At 38.2% G+C, this 21501-nt stretch overlaps 1 protein-coding gene across 7 annotated transcripts in view; it reads right to left on the bottom strand.

Moving 5' to 3' along the window:
* The window catches only part of SMC6 (structural maintenance of chromosomes 6), a 138158-nt gene that overhangs the window by 39044 nt on the left and 77613 nt on the right, over positions 1–21501 (bottom strand). For all 7 annotated transcript variants that reach the window (XM_078349918.1, XM_035273153.3, XM_008981110.5 and 4 more), the window contains 7 exons: positions 20318–20464; positions 19337–19425; positions 18996–19160; positions 18341–18519; positions 17125–17329; positions 11172–11286; positions 9431–9591 (listed from right to left, as the gene is read on the bottom strand). In XM_078349918.1, coding sequence (XP_078206044.1) covers positions 9431–9591; positions 11172–11286; positions 17125–17329; positions 18341–18519; positions 18996–19160; positions 19337–19425; positions 20318–20464 — 1061 coding nt within the window. The remainder of the gene's footprint in view (positions 1–9430; positions 9592–11171; positions 11287–17124; positions 17330–18340; positions 18520–18995; positions 19161–19336; positions 19426–20317; positions 20465–21501) is intronic.

Below are 21501 nucleotides of genomic sequence, written 5' to 3'. Positions count from 1 at the left end.
GTGTGCCAGTATTATGCATAGTGGTAGACAGAAGTAGAAACAGAATTAAGATGTGATTCCTTAAAAAAAAATCAGGAAATAAATAACATTAAAATGTGAACATAATATTGTATTATATATCCATAGTATCTCAGGAGCATAGGAGTGAATCTGGGAGAAGAGATAACTGGAGTGTATTCTCTAAATTTTTCATCAGTTGGACCAACTAGGGGAGAAGATGAAAAGAAATACACAAAGGCATAGAAGATAAAAAGAGATAAAACTAATAGCTTAACATGTCCACTACTGAATAAATGCTATGAATGTATGAGGAGTAAAGGGGAAGAAGAGGACAACAAGAAAAAGATATGGAGAATAAATAAAGTACCAGACTCCAGATTCATAGAAAAGAGTCTCCATATGGCAGAGTCAACTGGCTTCGGAAGTGATCTAGATACTCACTAATCCAAGTATCTGTGTTCCAAAGCTGTGGGCTTGGTGGAAGTGAACCACCTTTGCAGTTAAGAACAACTTTCCGGGACTCAAGATGGCACTGTGAGAACAACCCAGGATTGGAGCTCTCGTTGAATCCGCAAACGGTGAGTCGGAGCTGCATTTCCAGACTGATCTTTGTTGCCCACAGAACGGGGAAACTCCCAAGTATAAAAAAGACATGGAACGCCAGGCAGTAGGTCTGCCTGGCGAAGCCGGCAGCCGGGGCGGCGGTGGCCGGCCCTACCCAGCAATCCCCACAGGGCACGCTTGTCCGGGTGCCCTGTTGAACCGGCAACCTGAGACTTGAGAGGGCTGGACTTGAGACTGAACGAGACTTGGACAGTAGGCCAGCCCAGGGGATTGCAGGGACAGATCATTTGGGACACCCAGTGGGACGAACAAAACCGCGATTTCAAACTATCCCAAGCAGACGGTCCGAGACGCTCTGTGGGGGAGGGGCATCCACCACTACCTAGGCAACCCGCCCCAACTGAGATACACGCCCACTGCCTGCCGTTGCCGAGGCAACACGCTACAACAAAGAGACTCCGCCGCAGGGCGTGGTGGAGACCACAGCAGAGCCTGCAGGAACAGGGCGAATCACACAACAGCAGGGCGGAGCCTCGGCAGCCAAACAGTGGCTAGTCTGCCTTCTAGCTGGGCAGGACACCTCATCGGACATCGAAAAATAAAGCCCGAACCCCCCAACACAGAGCATTTGAGAAAAAAAGGTTTTTTTTTTAATGAGCTCTGTTGCAGCAGAATCAAACATAGCAGCCTAACAGCCCTGAATGAACAACAGAGCTCACAGCTCAGCAATTGAGCTCCAAAAAAGTACAGACTGTCTCCTCAAGCAGCTCCCTGACCCCTCTATATCCAAAAGACTGACATTTCGCAGGCATCATCCTGGGACAAAGATAGCAGAAAAAGAAACGGGTAGCATCCCTCACTGTGCCACAGCTGCTAGAGGTGCACCCCAGACAAGCAGGGCCTGGAGTGGACCTCAGCAGTCGTACAGCAAAGGGGCTAGGCTGGTAGAAGGAAAACCAAGTAACAGAAATACTTCATCATCAACAATCTGGGTGTCCACTCAGAGACCCAATCAAAAAGTAAGCAACTATGCAGACGACAAGCGGATAAACCTACAAAGATGGGAAGAAACCAGCGAAAAAAGGAGGAAAACACCCGAAACCAGAACACCTCGCCTCCTAGAAAGGACCAAAACTCCTTACCAGCAAGAGAGCAAAGCTGGACGGAGAATGATTGTGACGAAATGACGGAATTAGACTTCACGAAGGTGGATAATGAGAAACTTTTGTGAGCTAAAAGAAAATGTATTAAATCAATGCAAAGAAACTAAGGAACTTAAAAAAAGGTATGAGGAAATGATAACAAGAATGGATAACTTAGAGAGGAATATGAATGAATTAAAGGAGCTGAAAAACACAATACGAGAACTTCGCGAAGCATGCACAAGTTTCAATAGCCGAATTGACCAAGCAGAAGAAAGAATATCTGAAGTCGAAGACCAACTCAATGAAATAAAATGAGAAACCAAGATTAGAGAAAAAAGCGCAAAAAGGAATGAACAAAGTCTCCAAGAAATGTGGGACTATGTGAAAAGACCTAATCTACGTTTGATAGGTGTACAAGAAGGGGACGAAGAGAATGAATCCAAGCTGGAAAATACTCTTCAGGACATCATCCAGGAAAACTTCCCCCACCTAGCAAGACAGGCCAACACTCAAATGCAGGAAATACAGAGAACACCACAAAGATATTCTGCAAGAAGAGCAACCCCAAAGCACATAATCGTCAGATTCAACATGGTAGAAATAAAGGAGAAAATACTAAGGGCAGCCAGAGAGAAAGGTCGAGTTAGCCACAAAGGGAAGCCCATCAGACTCACAGCAGATCTCTTGGCAGAAACACTACAAGCCAGAAGAGAGTAGGGGCCAATATTCAACATTCTTAAAGAAAAGAACTTTCAACGCAGAATTTCATATCCAGCCAAACTGAGCTTCAGAAGTGAAGGAAAAATAAAACCCTTTGCGAACAAGCAAGTACTCAGAGATTTTGTCACCACCAGGCCAGCTTTACAAGAGCTCCTAAAAGAGGCACTACACATAGAAAGGAACAACCAGTACCAGCCATTCCAAAATCACACTAAAAGTTAAAGAGCATCAACATAATGAAGATTCTACAACAACTAACAAGCAAAACAGCCACTTAGCATCAAAATGGCAGTATCAAATTCACACATAACAATATTAACCCTAAATGTAAATGGACTAAATGCACCAATCAAAAGACACAGACTGGCAAATTGAATAAAAATAAAAATCCAAAACCCATCAGTGTGCTGTATCCAGGAAACCCATCTCACATGCAAGGATACACAAAGGCTCAAAATAAAGGGATGGAGGAAGATTTACCAAGCAAATGGAGAGCAAAAAAAAGCAGGAGTTGCAATTCTCATCTCTGATAAAATAGACTTTAAAGCAACAAAGATCAAAAGAGACAAAGAAGGCCATTACATACTGGTAAAAGGATCGATACAACAAGAAGAGCTAACGATCCTAAACATATATGGACCCAATGCAGGAGCACCCAGATACATAAGGCAAGTTCTTAATGACTTACAAAGAGACTTAGACTCCCACACAATAATAGTGGGAGACTTTAACACCCCACTGTCAATATTAGACAGATCAACCAGACAGAAAATCAACAAGGATATCCAGGGCTTGAACTCAGACCTGGAGCAAGCAAACCTGATAGACATTTACAGAACTCTCCACCCCAAATCCACAGAATATACATTCTTCTCAGCACCACATCACACCTACTCTAAAATTGACCACATAATTGGAAGTAAAGCACTACTCAACAAATGCAAAACAACTGAAATCATAACGAACAGCCTCTCAGACCATAGTGCAATCAAGTTAGAACTCAGAATACAGAAACCAACCCAGAACCGCACAGCTTCATGGAAACTGAACAACTGGCTCTTGAATGTTGACTGGGTAAACAACGAAATGAAGGCAGAAATAAAGAAGTTCTTCGAAACCAATGAGAACGAAGACACAACATGCCAGAACCTCTGGGACACATTTAAAGCAGTCTCTAGAGGAAAGTATACAGCAATAAATGCCCATATGAGGAGAATGGAGAGATCCAAAATTGACACCCTATCGTCAAAACTGAAAGAGCTAGAGGAGCAAGATCAAAAAAACTCAAAACCCAGCAGAAGACAAGAAATAACTAAGATCAGAGCTGAACTGAAGGAGATTGAGATACGAAAAACCCTTCAAATAATCAATAAATCCAAGAGCTGGTTTTTTGAAAAGATCAACAAAATAGACAGACCACTAGCAGATTGATTAAAAAGAAAAGAGAGAACAACCAAATAGATGCAATAAAAAATGATAAAGGGGAAATCACCACAGATTCCACAGAAATTCAAACCATCATCAGAGAATATTACAAACAACTCTATGCACATAAACTAGTAAACCTGGAAGAAATGGATAAATTCCTGGACTCCTGTGTCCTCCCAGGCCTAAACCAGGAGGAAGCTGAAACTATGAATAGACCAATAACATGGTCAGAAGTCGAGGCAGCAATTAAGAGCCTACCACACAAAAAAAGCCCAGGTCCAGACGGGTTCACAGCCGAATTCTACCAGACACACAAAGAGGAGCTGGTACCATTCCTTCTAAAACTATTTCAAACAATCCAAAAAGAGGGAATCCTTCCCAAATCATTTTACGAGACCAACATCATCCTGATACCAAAACCCGGCAGAGACCCAACAAGAAAAGAAAACTTCAGGCCAATACCCATGATGAACATAGATGCAAAAATCTTCAATAAAATATTGGCAAGCCGAATGCAACAGCAAATCAAAAAACTTATTCACCATGATCAAGTAGGATTCATCCCGGGGATGCAAGGCTGGTTCAACATACGCAAGTCTATAAATGTAATTCACCACAGAACCAAAAACAAAAACCACATGATTATCTCAATTGACGCAGAGAAGGCATTTGACAAAATTCAACAGCCCTTTATGCTAAAAACCCTCAATAAACTCGGTATCGATGGAACGTATCTCAAAGTAATAAAAGCTATTTATGACAAACCAACAGCCAATATCATACTGAATGGGCAAAAAGTGGAAGCATTCCCTTTGAAATCTGGCACTAGACAAGGATGCCCTCTTTCACCACTCCTATTCAATATAGTTCTGGAAGTTCTAGCCAGAGCAATCAGGCAAGAAAAAGAAATAAAGGGTATTCAAATAGGAAAGGTGGAAGCCAAATTGTCTCTATTTGCAGACGACATGATAGTATACCTAGAAGACCCCATCGCCTCAGCCCAAAAACTCCTGAAACTGATAAGCAACTTCAGCAAAGTCTCAGGATATAAAATCAATGTGCAAAAATCACAAGCATTCGTCTACACCAATAACAGACTTAAAGAAAGCCAAATCAAGAACGAACTGCCATTCACAATTGCTACAAAAGGAATAAAATACCTTGGAATACAACTCACAAGGAACGTAAGGGACCTCTTCAAGGAGAACTACAAACCACTGCTCAACGAAATCAGAGAGGACACAAACAGATGGAGAAATATTCCATGTTCATGGTTAGGAAGAATCAGTATCGTGAAAATGGCTATACTGCCCAAAGTAATTTACAGAATCAACACTATCCCCATCAAGCTACCATTGACTTTCTTCACAGAACTGAAAAAAACCACCATGAACTTCATATGGAACCAAGAGAGAGCCCACATAGCCAAGTCAATTCTAAGCAAAAAGAACACAGCGAGGGGCATCACACTACCGGATTTCAAACTATACTACAAGGCTACAGTAATCAAAACAGCATGGTACTGGTACCAAAACAGAGATATAGACCAATGGAACAAAACAGAGGCACTGGAGGCAACACAACATATCTACAACTATACAATCTTTGATAAACCTGACAAAAACAAGCAAGGGGGAAAGGATTCCCTGTTTAACAAATGGTGTTGGGAAAACTGGCTAGCCATGTGCAGAAAGCAGAAACTGGACCCCTTCCTGACACCTTACACTAAAATTAAACATAAGACCTGGCACCATAAAAACCCTAGAAGGAAATCTAGGCAAAACTATCCAGGACATACGAGTAGGCAAGGACTTCATGAACAAAACACCAAAAGCATTGGCAACAAAAGCCAAAATAGACAAATGGGACCTAATGAAACTCGACAGCTTCTGCACGGCAAAAGAAACAGTCACTAGAGTGGATTGGCAACCAACAGAATGGGAAAAAATTTTTGCAGTTTACCCATCTGACAAAGGGCTGATATCCAGAATTTACAAAGAACTCAAACGGATTTACAGGAAAAAAACAAACAAGCCCATTCAAAAGTGGGCAAAGGATATGAACAGACACTTTACGAAAAAAGACATATATGAGGCCAACAATCATGAAAAAATGCTCATCGTCACTGGTCATCAGAGAGATGCAAATCAAAACCACATTGAGATACCATCTCACACCAGTTAGAATGGCGATCATTAAAAAATCTGGAGACAACAGATGCTGGAGAGGATGTGGAGAAAAAGGAACACTTTTACACTGTTGGTGGAAGTGTAAATTAGTTCAACCATTGTGGAAGACGGTGTGGCGATTCCTCAAGGCCTTAGAAATAGAAATTCCATTTGACCCAGCAATCCCATTACTGGGTATATATCCAAAAGACTATAAATCGTTCTACTATAAGGACACATGTACACGAATGTTCATTGCAGCACTGTTTACAATAGCAAAGACCTGGAATCAACCAAAATGCCCATTGATAATAGACTGGATTGGAAAAATGTGGCACATATACACCATGGAATATTATGCAGCAATCAGAAATGATGAGTTTGTGTCGTTTGTAGGGACATGGATGAATCTGGAGAACGTCATCCTCAGCAAACTGACACAAGAACAGAAAATGAAACACCGCATATTCTCACTCATAGGCGGGTGATGAAAAATGAGAACACATGGACACAGAAAGGGGAGTACTAAACACTGGGTTCTATTGGGGGGAAAAGGGGAGGGCCAGTGGGAGGGGGAGGTGGGGAGGGATAGCCTGGGGAGAAATGCAAAATGTGGGTGAAGGGGAGAAGGAAAGAAAAGCACACTGCCATGTGTGTTCCTACGCAACTGTCTTACATGCTCTGCTCATGTACCCCAAAACCTAAAATCCAATTAAAAAAAAAAAAAAAAAAAAAAAAGAACAACTTTCCCTGGTCTGGTTAATATTCCCTGGAGCTGGCCATATTCCACTAAGATGCATATTTCTTCACATTTTAACATCTCTGAAATCTGAAACCATTTTGCAGTCCATGGTCTAATTAGCATTTATTTCCTTTTTACTGGTACATAAAATAACAGTATATACAACATTTACTGGTATGTAAAATAACTGTGCTACCTTGCTAGAATTTTTAAATTAAAAAAAGGCTCAATAAATGTTAGCTGAATGAATGACAAAATGGGGAAAGAGAATAGGACAGTTTCTGATAAAAATGGGCCAGGTGCAAAAATTTAATATGGCTCCTCAGGATTTCATATGAAATATTTCTTTTATCATATATATACCTATACTTTTATCAACAAACAGTAATTTTGCTAAAAAAAAAAACAAAACCAAAAGTTGCATCTGGGTGCAGTGGCTCAAGCCTATAATTTCAGCACTTTGGGAGGCTGAGGTGGGCAGATCACTTGAGGTTAGGAGATCGAGACCAGCCTGGCCAGCATGGCGCAACCTTGACTCCACCAAAAAGTACAGAAATTAGCCAGGTGTGGTGGCATGTGCCTGTAGTCCCAGCTACTCAGGAGGCTGAGGCAGGAGAATAACGTAGGAGGCGAAGGTTGCAGTGAGCCAAGATCGGGTCACTGCACTCCAGTCTGGTGGACAGAGTGAGACCCTGTCTCAAAAACAAAAAGCTGCCAGTGGCTCACCCCTGTAATCTTTGGGAGATGGAGATGGGTAGATCACCTGAAGCCAGGAGTTTGAGACCAGCCTGGTCCACATGGGGAAACCCTGTCTCCACTAAAACACAAATATTAGCCAGGCATGGTGGCACTCGCCTGTAGTTCCAGCTACATGGGTGGGTGAGGCACAGGAATCACTTGAACACTGGAAGCAGAGGCTGCAGTGAGCCAAGATCCTGCGACTGCAGTCTAGCCTGGAGCGAGACCCTGTCTCAAAAAAAAAAAATGTTGCCAAGTAAACAAACTTTGAAAACTACAGCCTAAATAAAATATAAAAACCAACAAAATAAGCAAGACAATATTTTTTATCATACAATTTTTCTGAACATATAGAATAAATTTAAGCAATCAATATAATTTGCATGAACAAAATGAATACATTTTACAACTTACTTTTCACTGGGTAAAACTAATTCCTACACATTTTCAGACAGGGTTCCTCCTTAGATTTTACATAGAGATCATTTGCTACCTAATGAAAAACATATTAAGCCTGAGCTGAGTATGTGAGTTGTGGGGGGTGAATACATATTCCTCGACAGCCTATCTAAAACAGTATACTCATCACTCTCTCACCCCACCCTATGCTTTATTTGTTTCCACAGCACTGATCACCACCTAACCTAGTATTCATTTATAGTCTATCTTCCCCTTAATTTAAGAGAAATTTCTCCATTAGAGAAATTTTGTGTACTAATATTTCGTTTCCTTATGTGTCTTGTGCCTGGATTAGTGTCTGGAATATTAGATACCTATTAAATATTTGTTGTTTGAAAGAATAAATGAAAGAATAAAATTTTAAGAGTATACATCAGAAAATTACATTAAAATGTTACAGTGTTTTAACAATTCAAAAATTCATAGGGAATTTTTATTTTTTATGAACCACCCTGGTAATCATTCAATGGGCTTGCTTACATATTATGTGTACGTTTATAACTGAAAACTGCATTGAGATAACAAACAAAAGCAAGTGGCACAATACCAAGGTGCTAGTTATTCAACTTTTTCTACTGCTAATTGAAGTTTTACTGAACTTTCCAATACCCATCATAGTTATTTTCCTTTATTCTGCTCTCATAATCACATAAAAATGATTAGAAGAAATCTTTCAACAAAACTCTCATTTCCCCTACACATACAAGTCGTTTATAATTCTCTTACTTTTTGCTCAGTTTTCTTAGATATTTCTTTTACTTAAGTCCTAAGTTCTTATACTTAAGATTAGAATTAAGTCATTAATTCAGGCCCAAACCATCAATCTATCAACTGAATAAGAAATCACGTGGTTGTGTAGCTCCTGGGCACTACAGCAGCCCGAGGGCTACCCACTTCTGAAGAAATCATGGGGTTTTTTTTTTCGATAGCAAAACTTTTTGCATGCTCTTGAATCTCTTATTAGTTTTCATTTAACTTCTCAATTTGTTTCTTCTAGTAGCTGTGTTTTCCTAGCATGTGTTCTAATCCTGTCAGTTGATCTTTCCAGAACTGTGCAACTCAAAGTACCAGTCAGGGACATAGTAAGGAGCTTGAGCCAGAATGTAAACCAGGTTGCTATATCCTCTCTGAGACAAATCAGCAAAACTAAACAGTGGGCACAGTGATGGAGCTGATTTATATTCTGAGTCAAGTTCTGATCTCCTTGAGGACACGTAACAAAAAGTGTATAGATGAGCTAGTTGAGGTAAATTCGTTTTGTATGTCCTGAATGCCGTTGTCAAAGTGATGATGCAAGGTAACTGTCAACCTAGAATTTTATAACTAGCTAAGTGATGTTTCAAAACCAAGCACTGAGACAGATTACTCATGTCCTCACTAAAACAATCACTAAAACAGTAATATGAAAGAAACTGAACCCCAAAAGCAGCAGCGGGAATAATACAGTAGCTAAACTTGACTCCAACCTTATTTCAGAATCCACATCTTTGCTTAAGAACTTAGGTCTTGTGTATTCAGATGAATAATAACGTCCTGGAAAAACTTGATCACCATCAGCGGTAAAAGCTTCTCTACAATTTTTGGGTGGCTTTTGGGACTGCATTACTGCACGAGCTACAGAATTATTCTAAAAGAATAGCAGAGAAAATGAATTTTAAAAAAGATGTTAAAGATTTTCTGATGCACAGAATTTCAAAATGTTATTTGTCCTTATTATTTTGGTATAATTCAAGCATTCTTACTAAAACATTCAAATAATTTCATAAAGTTAAATATAACAATTTTAAAACCTTTCAAGGTTAGAATTAAAATTATTTAAAAAGTCTTAAAACAGCTTAGTAAACAATGCTTCATGACAAATTGATGTATATTTATTTTTCAATTCAAGTATTGCCATCCATTTAAAGTTACAACTATTTTAAGTGCTTTTTAATGTGAAAATATATACTTTAGACCAGTTCATACTAATTATTTTTGTAAATGACTTTTACACCCTACAAAAGATTTGAATAAATAGCAAATTCCAAAAAAAGATTAATACACTGAATTATGCAGGGAAAGTCTGAAAATATTTAAGCCCTGGAGAACGAAAAAGAAGATTAGGCTAATTAGCTGGGTGTGATAGCTCATGCCTGTAATCTCAGCACTTTGGGAGGCCAAGGCAGGCAGATCACCTGAAGTTGAGAGTTCGAGACCAGCCTGACCAACATGGAGAAATCCTGTCTCTACTAAAAATACAAAATTAGCCGGGCATGGTGGCTCATGACTGTAATCCCAGCCACTTGAGAGGCTGAGGCAGGAGAATTGCTTGAACCCAGGAAGTGGAAGTTTCAGTGAGCAGAGATTGTGTCACTGCACTCCAGCCTGGGCAAAAAGAGCAAAACTCCGTCTCAAAAAAAAAAAAAAAAAAAGAATAGGTTAATTAAGTCCTAATCAACCTCTCTGGGTACAGACCTTTACAATAAGGCTTCATTTTTTTTTTTCAAGTACCCTTCTAAAATATGAGAGTCAAACCCACAAATAATTACAGTATGAACAGAGAGACACATACATACACACACACACACACACACTTGGGTTATCTAGACCATTACTTCTTAGTTTCTATTCATGAGAAAAAAAGACTCTTTTATATTTTGTTTTGATTACAGATTTGTTTTAAATAACAAGACAAATCATTTTGTCCTTTCTCAGCAAATTTACGCCAATAGAGGAAACAAAATATGGTGATCTAATCTAAAAAGCAAATAAAAATACCTATACAGATAAATAGTAAATATTGATTTATCTAACAGAGTAGAAAGGTATATTAAAAAAGAGGTCATAAAATATCAAGCAAAATACTTCATTTAAGTAGAATAATATCATTCTACTGTATCTGTAAAAGCAAATAAAAAATAAATTTGTCAATCAAGAAAGAATGATCAAAAAAATTTTATAGCACCATGCACCAAAAGAATAATATGCGTTTGTGAAACTACTTTATAAAGAATAGCCGAAAGTGAAGTTATAAAGTTCCGTGGAGCAGAAAACGCACAAATCAACAAGTTTCTAGATTATCCTACAGATTTTCCTATCAGGTAAAAGTACAATAGTGAAGCACATCAACAACTCTATGATAAAAAGGTAATAGGAATTTATATAATCATCTTTGGTTTTAAAAATTTAACAGTAACATAAAATACAGCAAAGATCTGGTGGCCTTACTTTGATTAGTAGCACTGTCTCTATGCCTCTCATGTCAATTAGGCTATTTGCCACAACCGCGTTATCTATTTCTAAAGCTGTCAGAACTGTTGGAAACTCTGGGTGATAAGCAGCTCTAGGAGACAAAAATACAGAAGAATCAACTCAGCAAATTTTAATTCTAAATATACATACAAAAATTGTATATATATTATTATATTATAGAGTATAAATATTTCCATATATATTTGTAACAGACAGGTAGATAATAAATAACAAGATAATATAAAATATCTGGTAACATTTGAAACCACAGCTGTATAGGTTTCTTTTATTTATTTAGCATTTATATAATACTATGTGCCAGGCACTGTTCTAAGCATGTTACAAATATTAACTCATTCAATCCTCATAATAACCACATGAGATACACAGTACTATTCTCCCCATATTTTTTTCGGATGAGGATACTTCAGAGAGTTGAGTATGTTCCCCAAAGTCATGAAGCTAGTTTTATGACTGGGCTAGGATTTAAACCAGGCAGCTCAGCTCTAGAGTCCAGATTCTTAATTGTTATGCCCTGTTGCCTATTAATAATTACAATTTCTTTAAATCTCACACAATTACCATACATAAACATAAGTCAATTACTTAAAACTCATTATAAATAGCTAAACATTTTTTTCCCTAATATGAGAAAAGAAAAACTGAAGCAAAGTTTATTACCAACAAAGAGGAAATATGAAAGAAAAGATATCCTTATAAATTATAATTCTGGCTCCTGAAAGAGACATTCAATCTTCCAACTAAAATGTAAACATGTGAGCTATTAATAGCACTGAAGAATGAACACAGAAGAATAGGAGGTAGAGAACAATGAACGACTGAGGAGGAGGAGACCGTGATAGCATTCTTAGTGCTTTCTTAGACCTAGAATTCCAAAACAAAGAGTATCTCTGCATGCACGTTTTATACCTATTCATCTATTAATTCAACACATATTGAGTATCTACTCTGTGCCAGGTTCTGTTCCAGAGGATAAAGGGAACAGTATACAAAACTGACTACACCCTGTTCCTCATGGAGCTTACATTTTATTGAAGGAAGACAGAGAATAAAGAAAAAGAAAGAAGGGAAAGGCAGCTTATGGTGCTTTTATACACACAAAAAAAGACTAGAAAAAGCCCCACTAAGGTAACACTGGGCAGATGCCTGAGGAAATGATATAGTCACATAAGTAACCTGGGAAGACCATTTCAGACGGAGGGAAGAGCAACTGCGAAGACCCTAAAAGGTGAGTCAGAGCAAGGATGCAGATTGCCACAATGAACGAATCAGGAAAGGAAGTGCTTCTAGAGACAGGACAAGAAAGATGGTGAGGACAGATCATGCAGGCCTAGAGGTCAGTCAGGCCTAACACAGCAAAGTTTTAGAGTCCTTTGAGCACAGGCATGACACGGCCTGACTTTACGCTGGCTGCTGTACTAAAACTGAGGTGCCAAGGAACCAGAAGCAGGGAGATCAGCCTGTGCAGTACTCAAGGGAAACGATGACGGCTTGAACCAGTGTAGTCACTGTACAAGTGGTCAGATCTTGGATATGTTTTTAAAGTACAGCCAGTAGGATGTGGAGTAGCAGAAAGGAGTCAAGGATGACTGAGCAATAGAGAAATGAAGGTGGAGAAGATCACTGAAAGTGCAGGTGGGGTGGAAATCAGGAGTACGGCTTTCAGAAATATTAAATTTGAAGTGCTTACTGCGTATCTAAGTGGAAAACATATATTAAGTATATTATATTCTAGAGTTCAGAAGAAAAAGGCAACTACAAACATGGTTTCACAGTCATCAATGCATTCATCTGTAAAGCCATGAAATCAGATGAGTTCACCTAGGGAGAAGTGCACACCAAGAAGAGTTCTGGAGCACTGGTACAGTCAGTAGTGACGAGGAAGAAGCAAAGGATAACAAAAAAAGAACACCAAGAGAATTAGGAAAATCAGAAAAGTGAGGCCCTTGGTGCCAAGTGAAAAAGTGTTTCAGGAAGAATGAAAAGATGAAGGGCAAATACTGCCAGTAAGTCAAACTAGTGAATAGTAACAACTTTGAGTTAATTGAGTTAAGCAAAGTGAGGCCTGCTGATGCCTTCATGAGAGCTCTTTTGTATGTGGTGAAATTATAAAAGCCTGATTGGAGAAAGTTCAAGAAAGAAGGTGAAGAAAGAAATTAAGAGACATAGACAACTCCTTTGAGATTTTTCTGAAAAGGGAACCAGAGAAAAGAGATGAAGATAATGGCTTTTTAGGACAGAGTTCAGGTGGAAATAAAAAGAAAGATAAGAAAGAATAGGGTGTTGGTGCTCTAGAAATGTCAATGAAACAAAAGTAGGGAACAAGGAGGTAAAAAAAGGGAGTAGGATGCTAAGAGGTAGGATGTAGTAGGCAATTCTGGTGAAATGCAGACTCAGACATGCCTGTTGGCAGCACAGGTTTCAACACTAGGAAGGAGTCACCATGTTTGGGCAGCCATGGGCCATCATTAGATGAAGCTGTTACTACCACTTTGCTCTAAGCGCCAAGTCACAACCATATCTTCCTTTTGCTATTCTTCCCTGAGATTTACTTCATACTGGCTTATATTATAACAATTAATAGTATGTAGGGGAGGATACAAAATCAGTCTAGCAGAGCAAAAAGCAGAAAGGGGGACTAGCAATGAGATGTTGGTAACAGGAGACAAGAAGACAACAGGACATAGGTTCACAAACAATGTTAAGCAGAAAGTCTAGATAAAACATACAGACAAAGAAAAAATTGCACTGAAAATCTAGGCAAGTATAATAGAGGCCTCACTGGTAAGAGGAGTTCAAGACAATGATTTTTTCATCCTGATTATACTTAAATCATTTGATAAAAAGATATGATTTCTAAAGTCAAGTAAAAGGAAAAACACTACTAAGTTAAAATATAAGAAAAAAAGTGCTTAAAGTTTGGTGTATTTTTGTTTTATTTTTTTTGAGACAGGATCTCCCTCTGTCACCTGGAGTGCAGTGGCATGATGACAGTTCACTGCAACCTCGACTTCCAGGGCTCTAGCCATCCTCCCACCTCAGGCTCCTGAGTAGCTGGGAACACAGACGTGCAGGACCACGCTCAGCTTATTTTTGTATTTTGGGTAGAGAGAGGGTTTCACCACATTACCCAGGCTGGTCTTAAATGCCTGAGCTCAAACAATCCACCCAATTCGGCCTCCCCAGGTGCTAGGATTACAGTTGTGAGTCACTGTGACTGGTCTAAATTTGGTATATTTTTAATGTCTCCAAACATAAGAAGATCTAAAGTGAGAAGTTATAACAGACTATGAAGAGAGCTGTGGGGAGCACCAGAAGGAAATGAAGAAAAGCCCACAAAATAGGCCGATAAACACCTAAAGAGTAGGAGAACCAGGAAAATGGTGTCATAGCAACAAAAGGAATATGAAGTTTGAAGGAAGGTGTATTTAATAGTATCTAATGCTTAAGAGAAGGTAAATATCAACTGGATTTGGCAACAAGGAGATAATTGGAGAGTGCAATTAACATTTAGGGACCAAGAGCAGTAAGTCTATGAGTGAATGCACAGTATCCCCTAGGAGGAGTGTTTTCAAAAGGAGAAATGCAAATCAGAGATCCACCATGTTTAAAAGGGATAGAAAATTAAACAGGAAAGTTTAAAGCTCAGGAGAGCACTGAAACACTTTTTTAAAATGGTTAATGAGTCAGGCAAGAAAGTATGCAATTTGGAACACAAGTAGAAGAACCTCTCTTGAGATGGGGGCAAGATGTACAAATGGAGGCATAATAGCAGGAATAGTTCAGTAGCTTCTATGTACTCTGAAAAGAAGAAACAAGGCCATCTTTCTAGGAAAGGAAAGCACATTTTCTGAGTACTCCTTGTGAGCTAGGCACCCTCCTAGGTAACTCTGTGTTAGGGTTACCTAATATAAGCCTAAATGACTGAAATGAGTCCTATGTATCTCATGCATTATAATACCCTAAAAATATTTTACTATCCTTTTTTATGTTAAAATAATATATCCAGTTTTTAAATTTAGCATTTGAACCATAATTCATACTGACACACAAAACAATCACCCCTTCAAAATGTTTATAAGGCAGGTAAAGTTAAAAGAATGTTAAACATACTCAAGACTCTTACCCTGTCAACACCCAAAGGGATTAGAATCTAATTTCTTCCACTACTCCAACAATTTGCATTTCAGCAATCTGCTCCTGAAGCCAAAACATGGACTTTGTCATCCCCTAGACCTGCTCCATTAAACTTGAAATTTTTCACTCTTACCACAACCTCCTGTCCTTCCAGGCTTAACAAGCCCTTAAGCAGGTTCTCTAACTTCATTAAGGTGGGTCTAAGCACTTTCTTCAGGCATCTCTTTCTTTAAACTAGTATGTCAACAATGCACTCAACTGCTTCCCTCTTCCTCTTCCGTAATACCTACCCACTCTAAAAAATTCTAATAGTTATCTAATAGTACAGGCTCTCCACTTACATCTCTAAAGAAATATTATCAGTAAAATATCCTGCAGCCACTAGGCTTTTGTATCTTAAGCAGACTTTGAGTCACCTTACTCTCTCATTCTCCTTGGCAGCCAATCTAAACCCTTAAATAAGGTAACTCCCAAACCTCCTACCAACTCCTGAAGCCCTTGTTCTCAGCACATAAACTCACCTACTTCCAAGAAAACAGCATTATGTCACATAAATGGGATCCCTTGTCATATGTGTTTCATGGCTAAGTGATTAGAAGCACAGGCTGGGACATACAACGTGCCAGCAAGGAAGTGCTAGGCACTCCTCTTCACAGAGTCCTGGTGGTAATTCACAGAGCAGGTCATATCATTGGCCAGGGCTATTCTCTCTGGTACCAAAATGACAGTTCAGGTTCAAGGAGGACATTCCGCACAACTGATGGCATCCTTCAGCTAGTCACTCCAGCCAGAAACCTAGGAGTCATCCTGATTTTTCCTTCTCTTGCAGTCAATTAACAAATTTTATTGATTTTGTCCCACATCTCTCTGTTAACCTGTTTGTTTCTTCCTATCAAAATTGCAAATGCTATTTTTGGCAAAATAACTCCCAATGTCATACCTCCATGCCTTTTGCACACAGAATTCTATTTGCCTACAAGGCAATTAACCTTTTCTGTCACTTGACAAACACATCTGTTAAAAGACTGATGATTTCTCATCTCCTCTCTGAACTCTTCCTTGATCTACCTATTAACACAAGTTAATTACACACAAATTTACCAAATATCAGAGACATAGCATTAGACTTAATTAAAAACATATTTATTTTATAAAGTGGAGATGAGAGAGAAAAGAAATTTTAAAATGCAATCTGGGAATGGATATATACGTTCTTTTTTTTTTTTGAGACAGGGTCTCATTCTGTCACCCAAGCTGGAGTGCAGTGGCATGATCTTGGCTCCCTACATCACTACAACCTCCACTTCCTAGACTCAAGCGATTCTCCCACCTCAGCCTTCCAAGTAGCTGGGACCACAGGCACACACTACCAAGCCTGGATGACTTACTACGGTCATCAAAGAACACAATTACCATTCTTTATGGATTCTGTGAAACACCTTCAGAGTTTAAATGTGTGTAATGAGCGTGTGTTCCTCCTTAGGGCCTCCCTTTTAATTTGGTGGAATCACTTTCCTCACTGGTATAATTTCTAAGCCATACTACATCTGTTTCCCTGCAGTGTCTCCCACACATAAGAACTTCAATGGTAGGGAATATTTATCTACATTTCTCTAATGCCTAGAACTGATTAGACAGAAATTAAAGTGGCTCGATAAAATTTTAGGCATGAGTGGTAAAGATATGATTGACATTAAAAGTGTTTTATATCTTTCCAATCTTGCCTGTGATTATGCAAAACCAGAAACATATTCAATTACTGATGCTTTACCTGTGTCTTACATCATATATCTCATTCCGAAACTCAGAAACTATTATCTGTGGCCGTGAGGTCCCTGGTAAATAAAACTTTTTCATGAGTGCCTGAAGAACTCTTTCATCAGCATGATTATGGCAACAATAGGCCTGCAGCAGCCCTTTTAGGCAAGACTCAATAGCCAAAGCAAGTTCTGGGTCCCGAAGATGAATGCAAGCTCCTAAAAGTGAGAGAAAATTACAGAAGGGCTCGTAAATACTTATTTTGAAATATTAACATCATTCACCTTTAATTACAGTTTATAAATGACGTATTTTTATACAAAGCAGTTTAAATGACATTACAGATTTCATTATAGTTTATAAATGATTTAACATTTTTATATAAACCAGTTTAAATGATATTACAGATCTTATTGTAACTGAATGAGAAATCCCCACACGTCCATAGGACACAATCGAGAAAAAATCCACCAAATGATGTGAAAAAAACGTCCGACTCTAATGTAAATCAACAGTGGCTTTTCTATGTTCAGTTTATACTATTCTAGCCTTTCAATGGTGTTCTGAAAATCAAGGGATTTTCAAAACCTTAAATTGGATGGGGGGAAAACAGCCTCATCCATTGAAATGGATCCTGGTATAAAGTACATATAATTTAGAAGAAACATTTCTGCAATACTTAAATGCAATGCTTTACTAACAAAATATATTTATAAGAATCATTTTCATCTCATGATGTTCAGAATTAAAGATAACCATCCCCAAGAAAACTTGACTAAAAAAAAATTTTAAGTACCATGTAAATGTAAGAATAAAGTAACCACAGATTTTACAGTTGGAGGAGAACTTCTAAATCACACTGTCCAACCAAAGTAGAAACTAAGAAAGAAAAGTCATTTGAAAAAGGTTACCAAAACTTGGTAAGTGCTCTTCAACTATATTTGACGTTATTGGTTTTTTTTCTGAATAATCAATTATATTATATTAGTTCATTTCACTTATTCAGAAAAACAAGAACCAGATCATTCAACTCTATAATTACTTTTCCTTTTCCAAAGTTCTCTTTCTTTTGGATATTTTATGCTTTAAAAATACAAAATGAATCTATAAAGCTTAATATAATTTCTTTTTAATGAAATCAGTTTATTTTGAAAACTTGACTCAATCATTCTGAAAATAAAAACTTACTCCTAAAGTTTATTATAACCTCACTAAATCATGACCAATACCTAAAGGGCCTACAGGTTTACACGTAAAACGTCCTTGTCTATAAGCATCATCTATGGCTTCAAGAAGAGCTGGAACATTAGGGCCAAATCTTTTGAGTCGATCAGTTTTACTATCTTTCAATTCTTTCAGTTGCTTGTGATTATAGCTCAGTGTATGCTTCAGATCTAACTCTTCTCTCCTAAAAAATAAAAGCAAAAAAACAGGAAAGATATGTGATAGTTTCACCGAAACATTTAACCTTTGCCTTTAACACTACATACCAGTGAATGATACAGCTAGCTCACCTAAAAACTAAAAGCAGAATAATTTATTTGAAAATAATTGTGTTACCAGAGAAAAATAGTCTGAAGTCCTCGAAACTTGACATAAAAAAAAAAAGTAATGCAACAATGACGGGCTACAAATCCCAGAAACTGCTCAACTCTACAAGTGTAAGAAAAGTTCTGAAAAGTGATTTTAAAAGATCCAGCTGGCTCTAGGTGCACTACCTTGAGTCAGCCCTGATCTGCAAGGTATTTAACATTAAAATAAAATCTTTTTTAAAAGATTCCTTATCATGTAGAAGAAACAACCATATTTTCTCTCCATATAAGAACAAAACTATATGATGTAAAAGTAATTGAAATAAATCATTCTAAGGATGTTGCAACTTACTTAATTTTGCCATGCTCTTCTCTGTCCTTTTCTATGGCTTGCTGAAACTGTTCGATCTCTTGACTGACTGAATTTTCTTGATTTTGTAAAGCCTTTACTCTCTCTTTTAACCAAGATATTTTTTTTTGCCTTTCCAACCGTTCAGGTTCCAAAGATTGGTCAGTACTAACAGTAAATAACCCAAAGTGAAAAGTGTTAGTTAAATGAACAGCCTAACATTTAAAGAACACAAACTAACATAATAGAATTCCGTTAACAATACAGAAAATATATCACTCCAATTCATACTACCTTACTTTATTACAAAATGAGATAGTCATGAAAATTTCAAAGTATCTTACCTTTTTTTTAGTTCTTCAATTCGTTTACAAAGCTGCTCATCATCTTTCTTCAACGCTTTATATTCATTTAAGGAACGGTTATATAAAACCTAATAAAAAAATTAGACACACTTTACTAAAATGAAAACATAAATATCCTATTCAAGTTCATTTTTGTCAAATCTTCAGAGGCTGAGTATGTACAGGAATATATTTTTTAAATGAAACACAAAAAGGTCATTTGAAACCATTACATATTTAAAAACCTCAAAGCATCACAAATTTCAACTCAGGTACAAAATCTCTACTTCAAAAAATAGAAGACCGGGTACAGTGGCTCACGCCTGTAATCCCAACATTTTGGGAGGCCAAGGTGGGCAGATCACTAGGTCAGAAGATCGAGACCAACCTGGCCAACATGGTGAAACCCCATCTTTACTAAAAATACAAAAAATTAGCTGGGCATGGTGGCATGCATCTGTAGTCCCAGCTACTCAGGAGGATGAGACAGGAGAATCCTTTGAACCTGGGAGGCGGAGGTTGCAGTGAGCTGAGATCACGTCACTGCACTCCAGCCAGGGTGACAGAGCAAGACTCCGTCTCAAAAAAAGAAAACTAAAAAAATTTATAGAAGAGACTAGGTGCAGTGGCTCACATCTGTAATCCCAGCACTCTGGGAGGACAACGCAGGTAAATTGCTTCAGGCCAGGAGTTCAAGACCAGCCTGGGCAATGTGCCAAAATCCTGTCTCTACAAGAAATACAAAAAAATTTAGCCAGTCGTGGTGGCACATGTCTGTAATCCCAGCTACTCAGGAGGTCGAGATGGGAGGATAGTTTGTGCCCAGGAGGTAGCTGCAATGAGCTGTGATGGTGCCATAGCACACCAGCATGGGTAACAGGGCAGGACCATTTCAAGAAAATAAAATAATAAAAGATAGAAGAACAGTCTTTATATTTGCTGTGTGGCTTTCAATATCCCAGTTTAGAAAATTTCTCTCACCTCAGCTTCATTGTAGGCCCTTTTCTTAGCAACAGCATCTGCCTTCAATGCCATACATTCTGGTGCACGTGCATTCGTCTCTTCACTAATCTTTTCTAGTTTGTCTTGAATATCCTTGTACTTTTGTTCTGCTTCATTAAGTCTGACCTTTAAGAAAATAATATTAGTAAAGCATATATTATTTCTGTTCAATAGAGATAATTTAAAAAAATATCTGGCCGGGCACGGTGGCTCAAGCCTGTAATCCCAGCACTTTGGGAGGCCGAGTTGGGTCGATCACGAGGTCAAGAGATCGAGACCATCCTGGTCAACATGGTGAAACCCCGTCTCTACTAGAGATACAAAAAATTAGCTGGGCATGGTGGCGCGTGCCTGTAATCCCAGCTACTCAGGAGGCAGAGGCAGGAGAAGGGCCTGAACCCAGGGGGCGGAGGTTGCGGTGAGCCGAGACTGCACCACTGCATTCCAGCCTGGGTAACAAGAGTAAAACTCCGTCTCAAAAAAAAAAATCTATAGTTCATGTACCAATAATAAATTTAATTTCTCTTAAAACATTAGGCAAACAAACATAATAACATTATATAAAATACTATAATATAATTTGATCTTAACTCAGCTATGCAACAAATGTGTTATCCTCTGGAGATACAGACATTTTAACAAATGTCCTCAAATAACATAAAAGAGAGAGATATAATTTATCCAGAAAAAACAAATGCAAACTAATGATAGTTTGTATACAGTAATGTTAAAGCAGGGTACATTTATTTATAATTGTGGTAGCACAGAGAAACAAACTAGAGCTGGGCCAGAAAAAGTCAGGAATGCCTTCACAGAGGAAGTAATAATTTGAGCTGATAGTTTAAAATTAATCAAAGTGTACCAGGAAATAAGTTAGGGAAGGGTGTTAGGGGCAGATGAAAGAACATGTACAAAGGTATTAATACTTTAGAAATTAAATATTGCTGCAGCCTAAATTGAAAGAATAGTGGTAGGAAATGAGATGAAGGGGTAGAAGGGCCTTGCATTCTACAATGAACAACCTACAACTTAACCTTTTAGACAATAGGAAGACAGCGTAAGTCTGTCTCTTATCTCATTAAGTCTGCATGTCAGATTACTCTCAAACCACTAGGAACACAGGGTAGAGAAAAAAACGGAAGTAAAATATTTCAGTAATAATA

This window comes from Callithrix jacchus, chromosome 14 (genome assembly GCF_049354715.1).
Source record: "Callithrix jacchus isolate 240 chromosome 14, calJac240_pri, whole genome shotgun sequence".
Classification (NCBI taxonomy): Eukaryota; Metazoa; Chordata; class Mammalia; order Primates; family Cebidae; genus Callithrix; species Callithrix jacchus.
The sequence above is the reverse complement of the archived record's forward strand: the minus strand, read 5'-3'. Positions and strand labels throughout refer to the sequence as shown.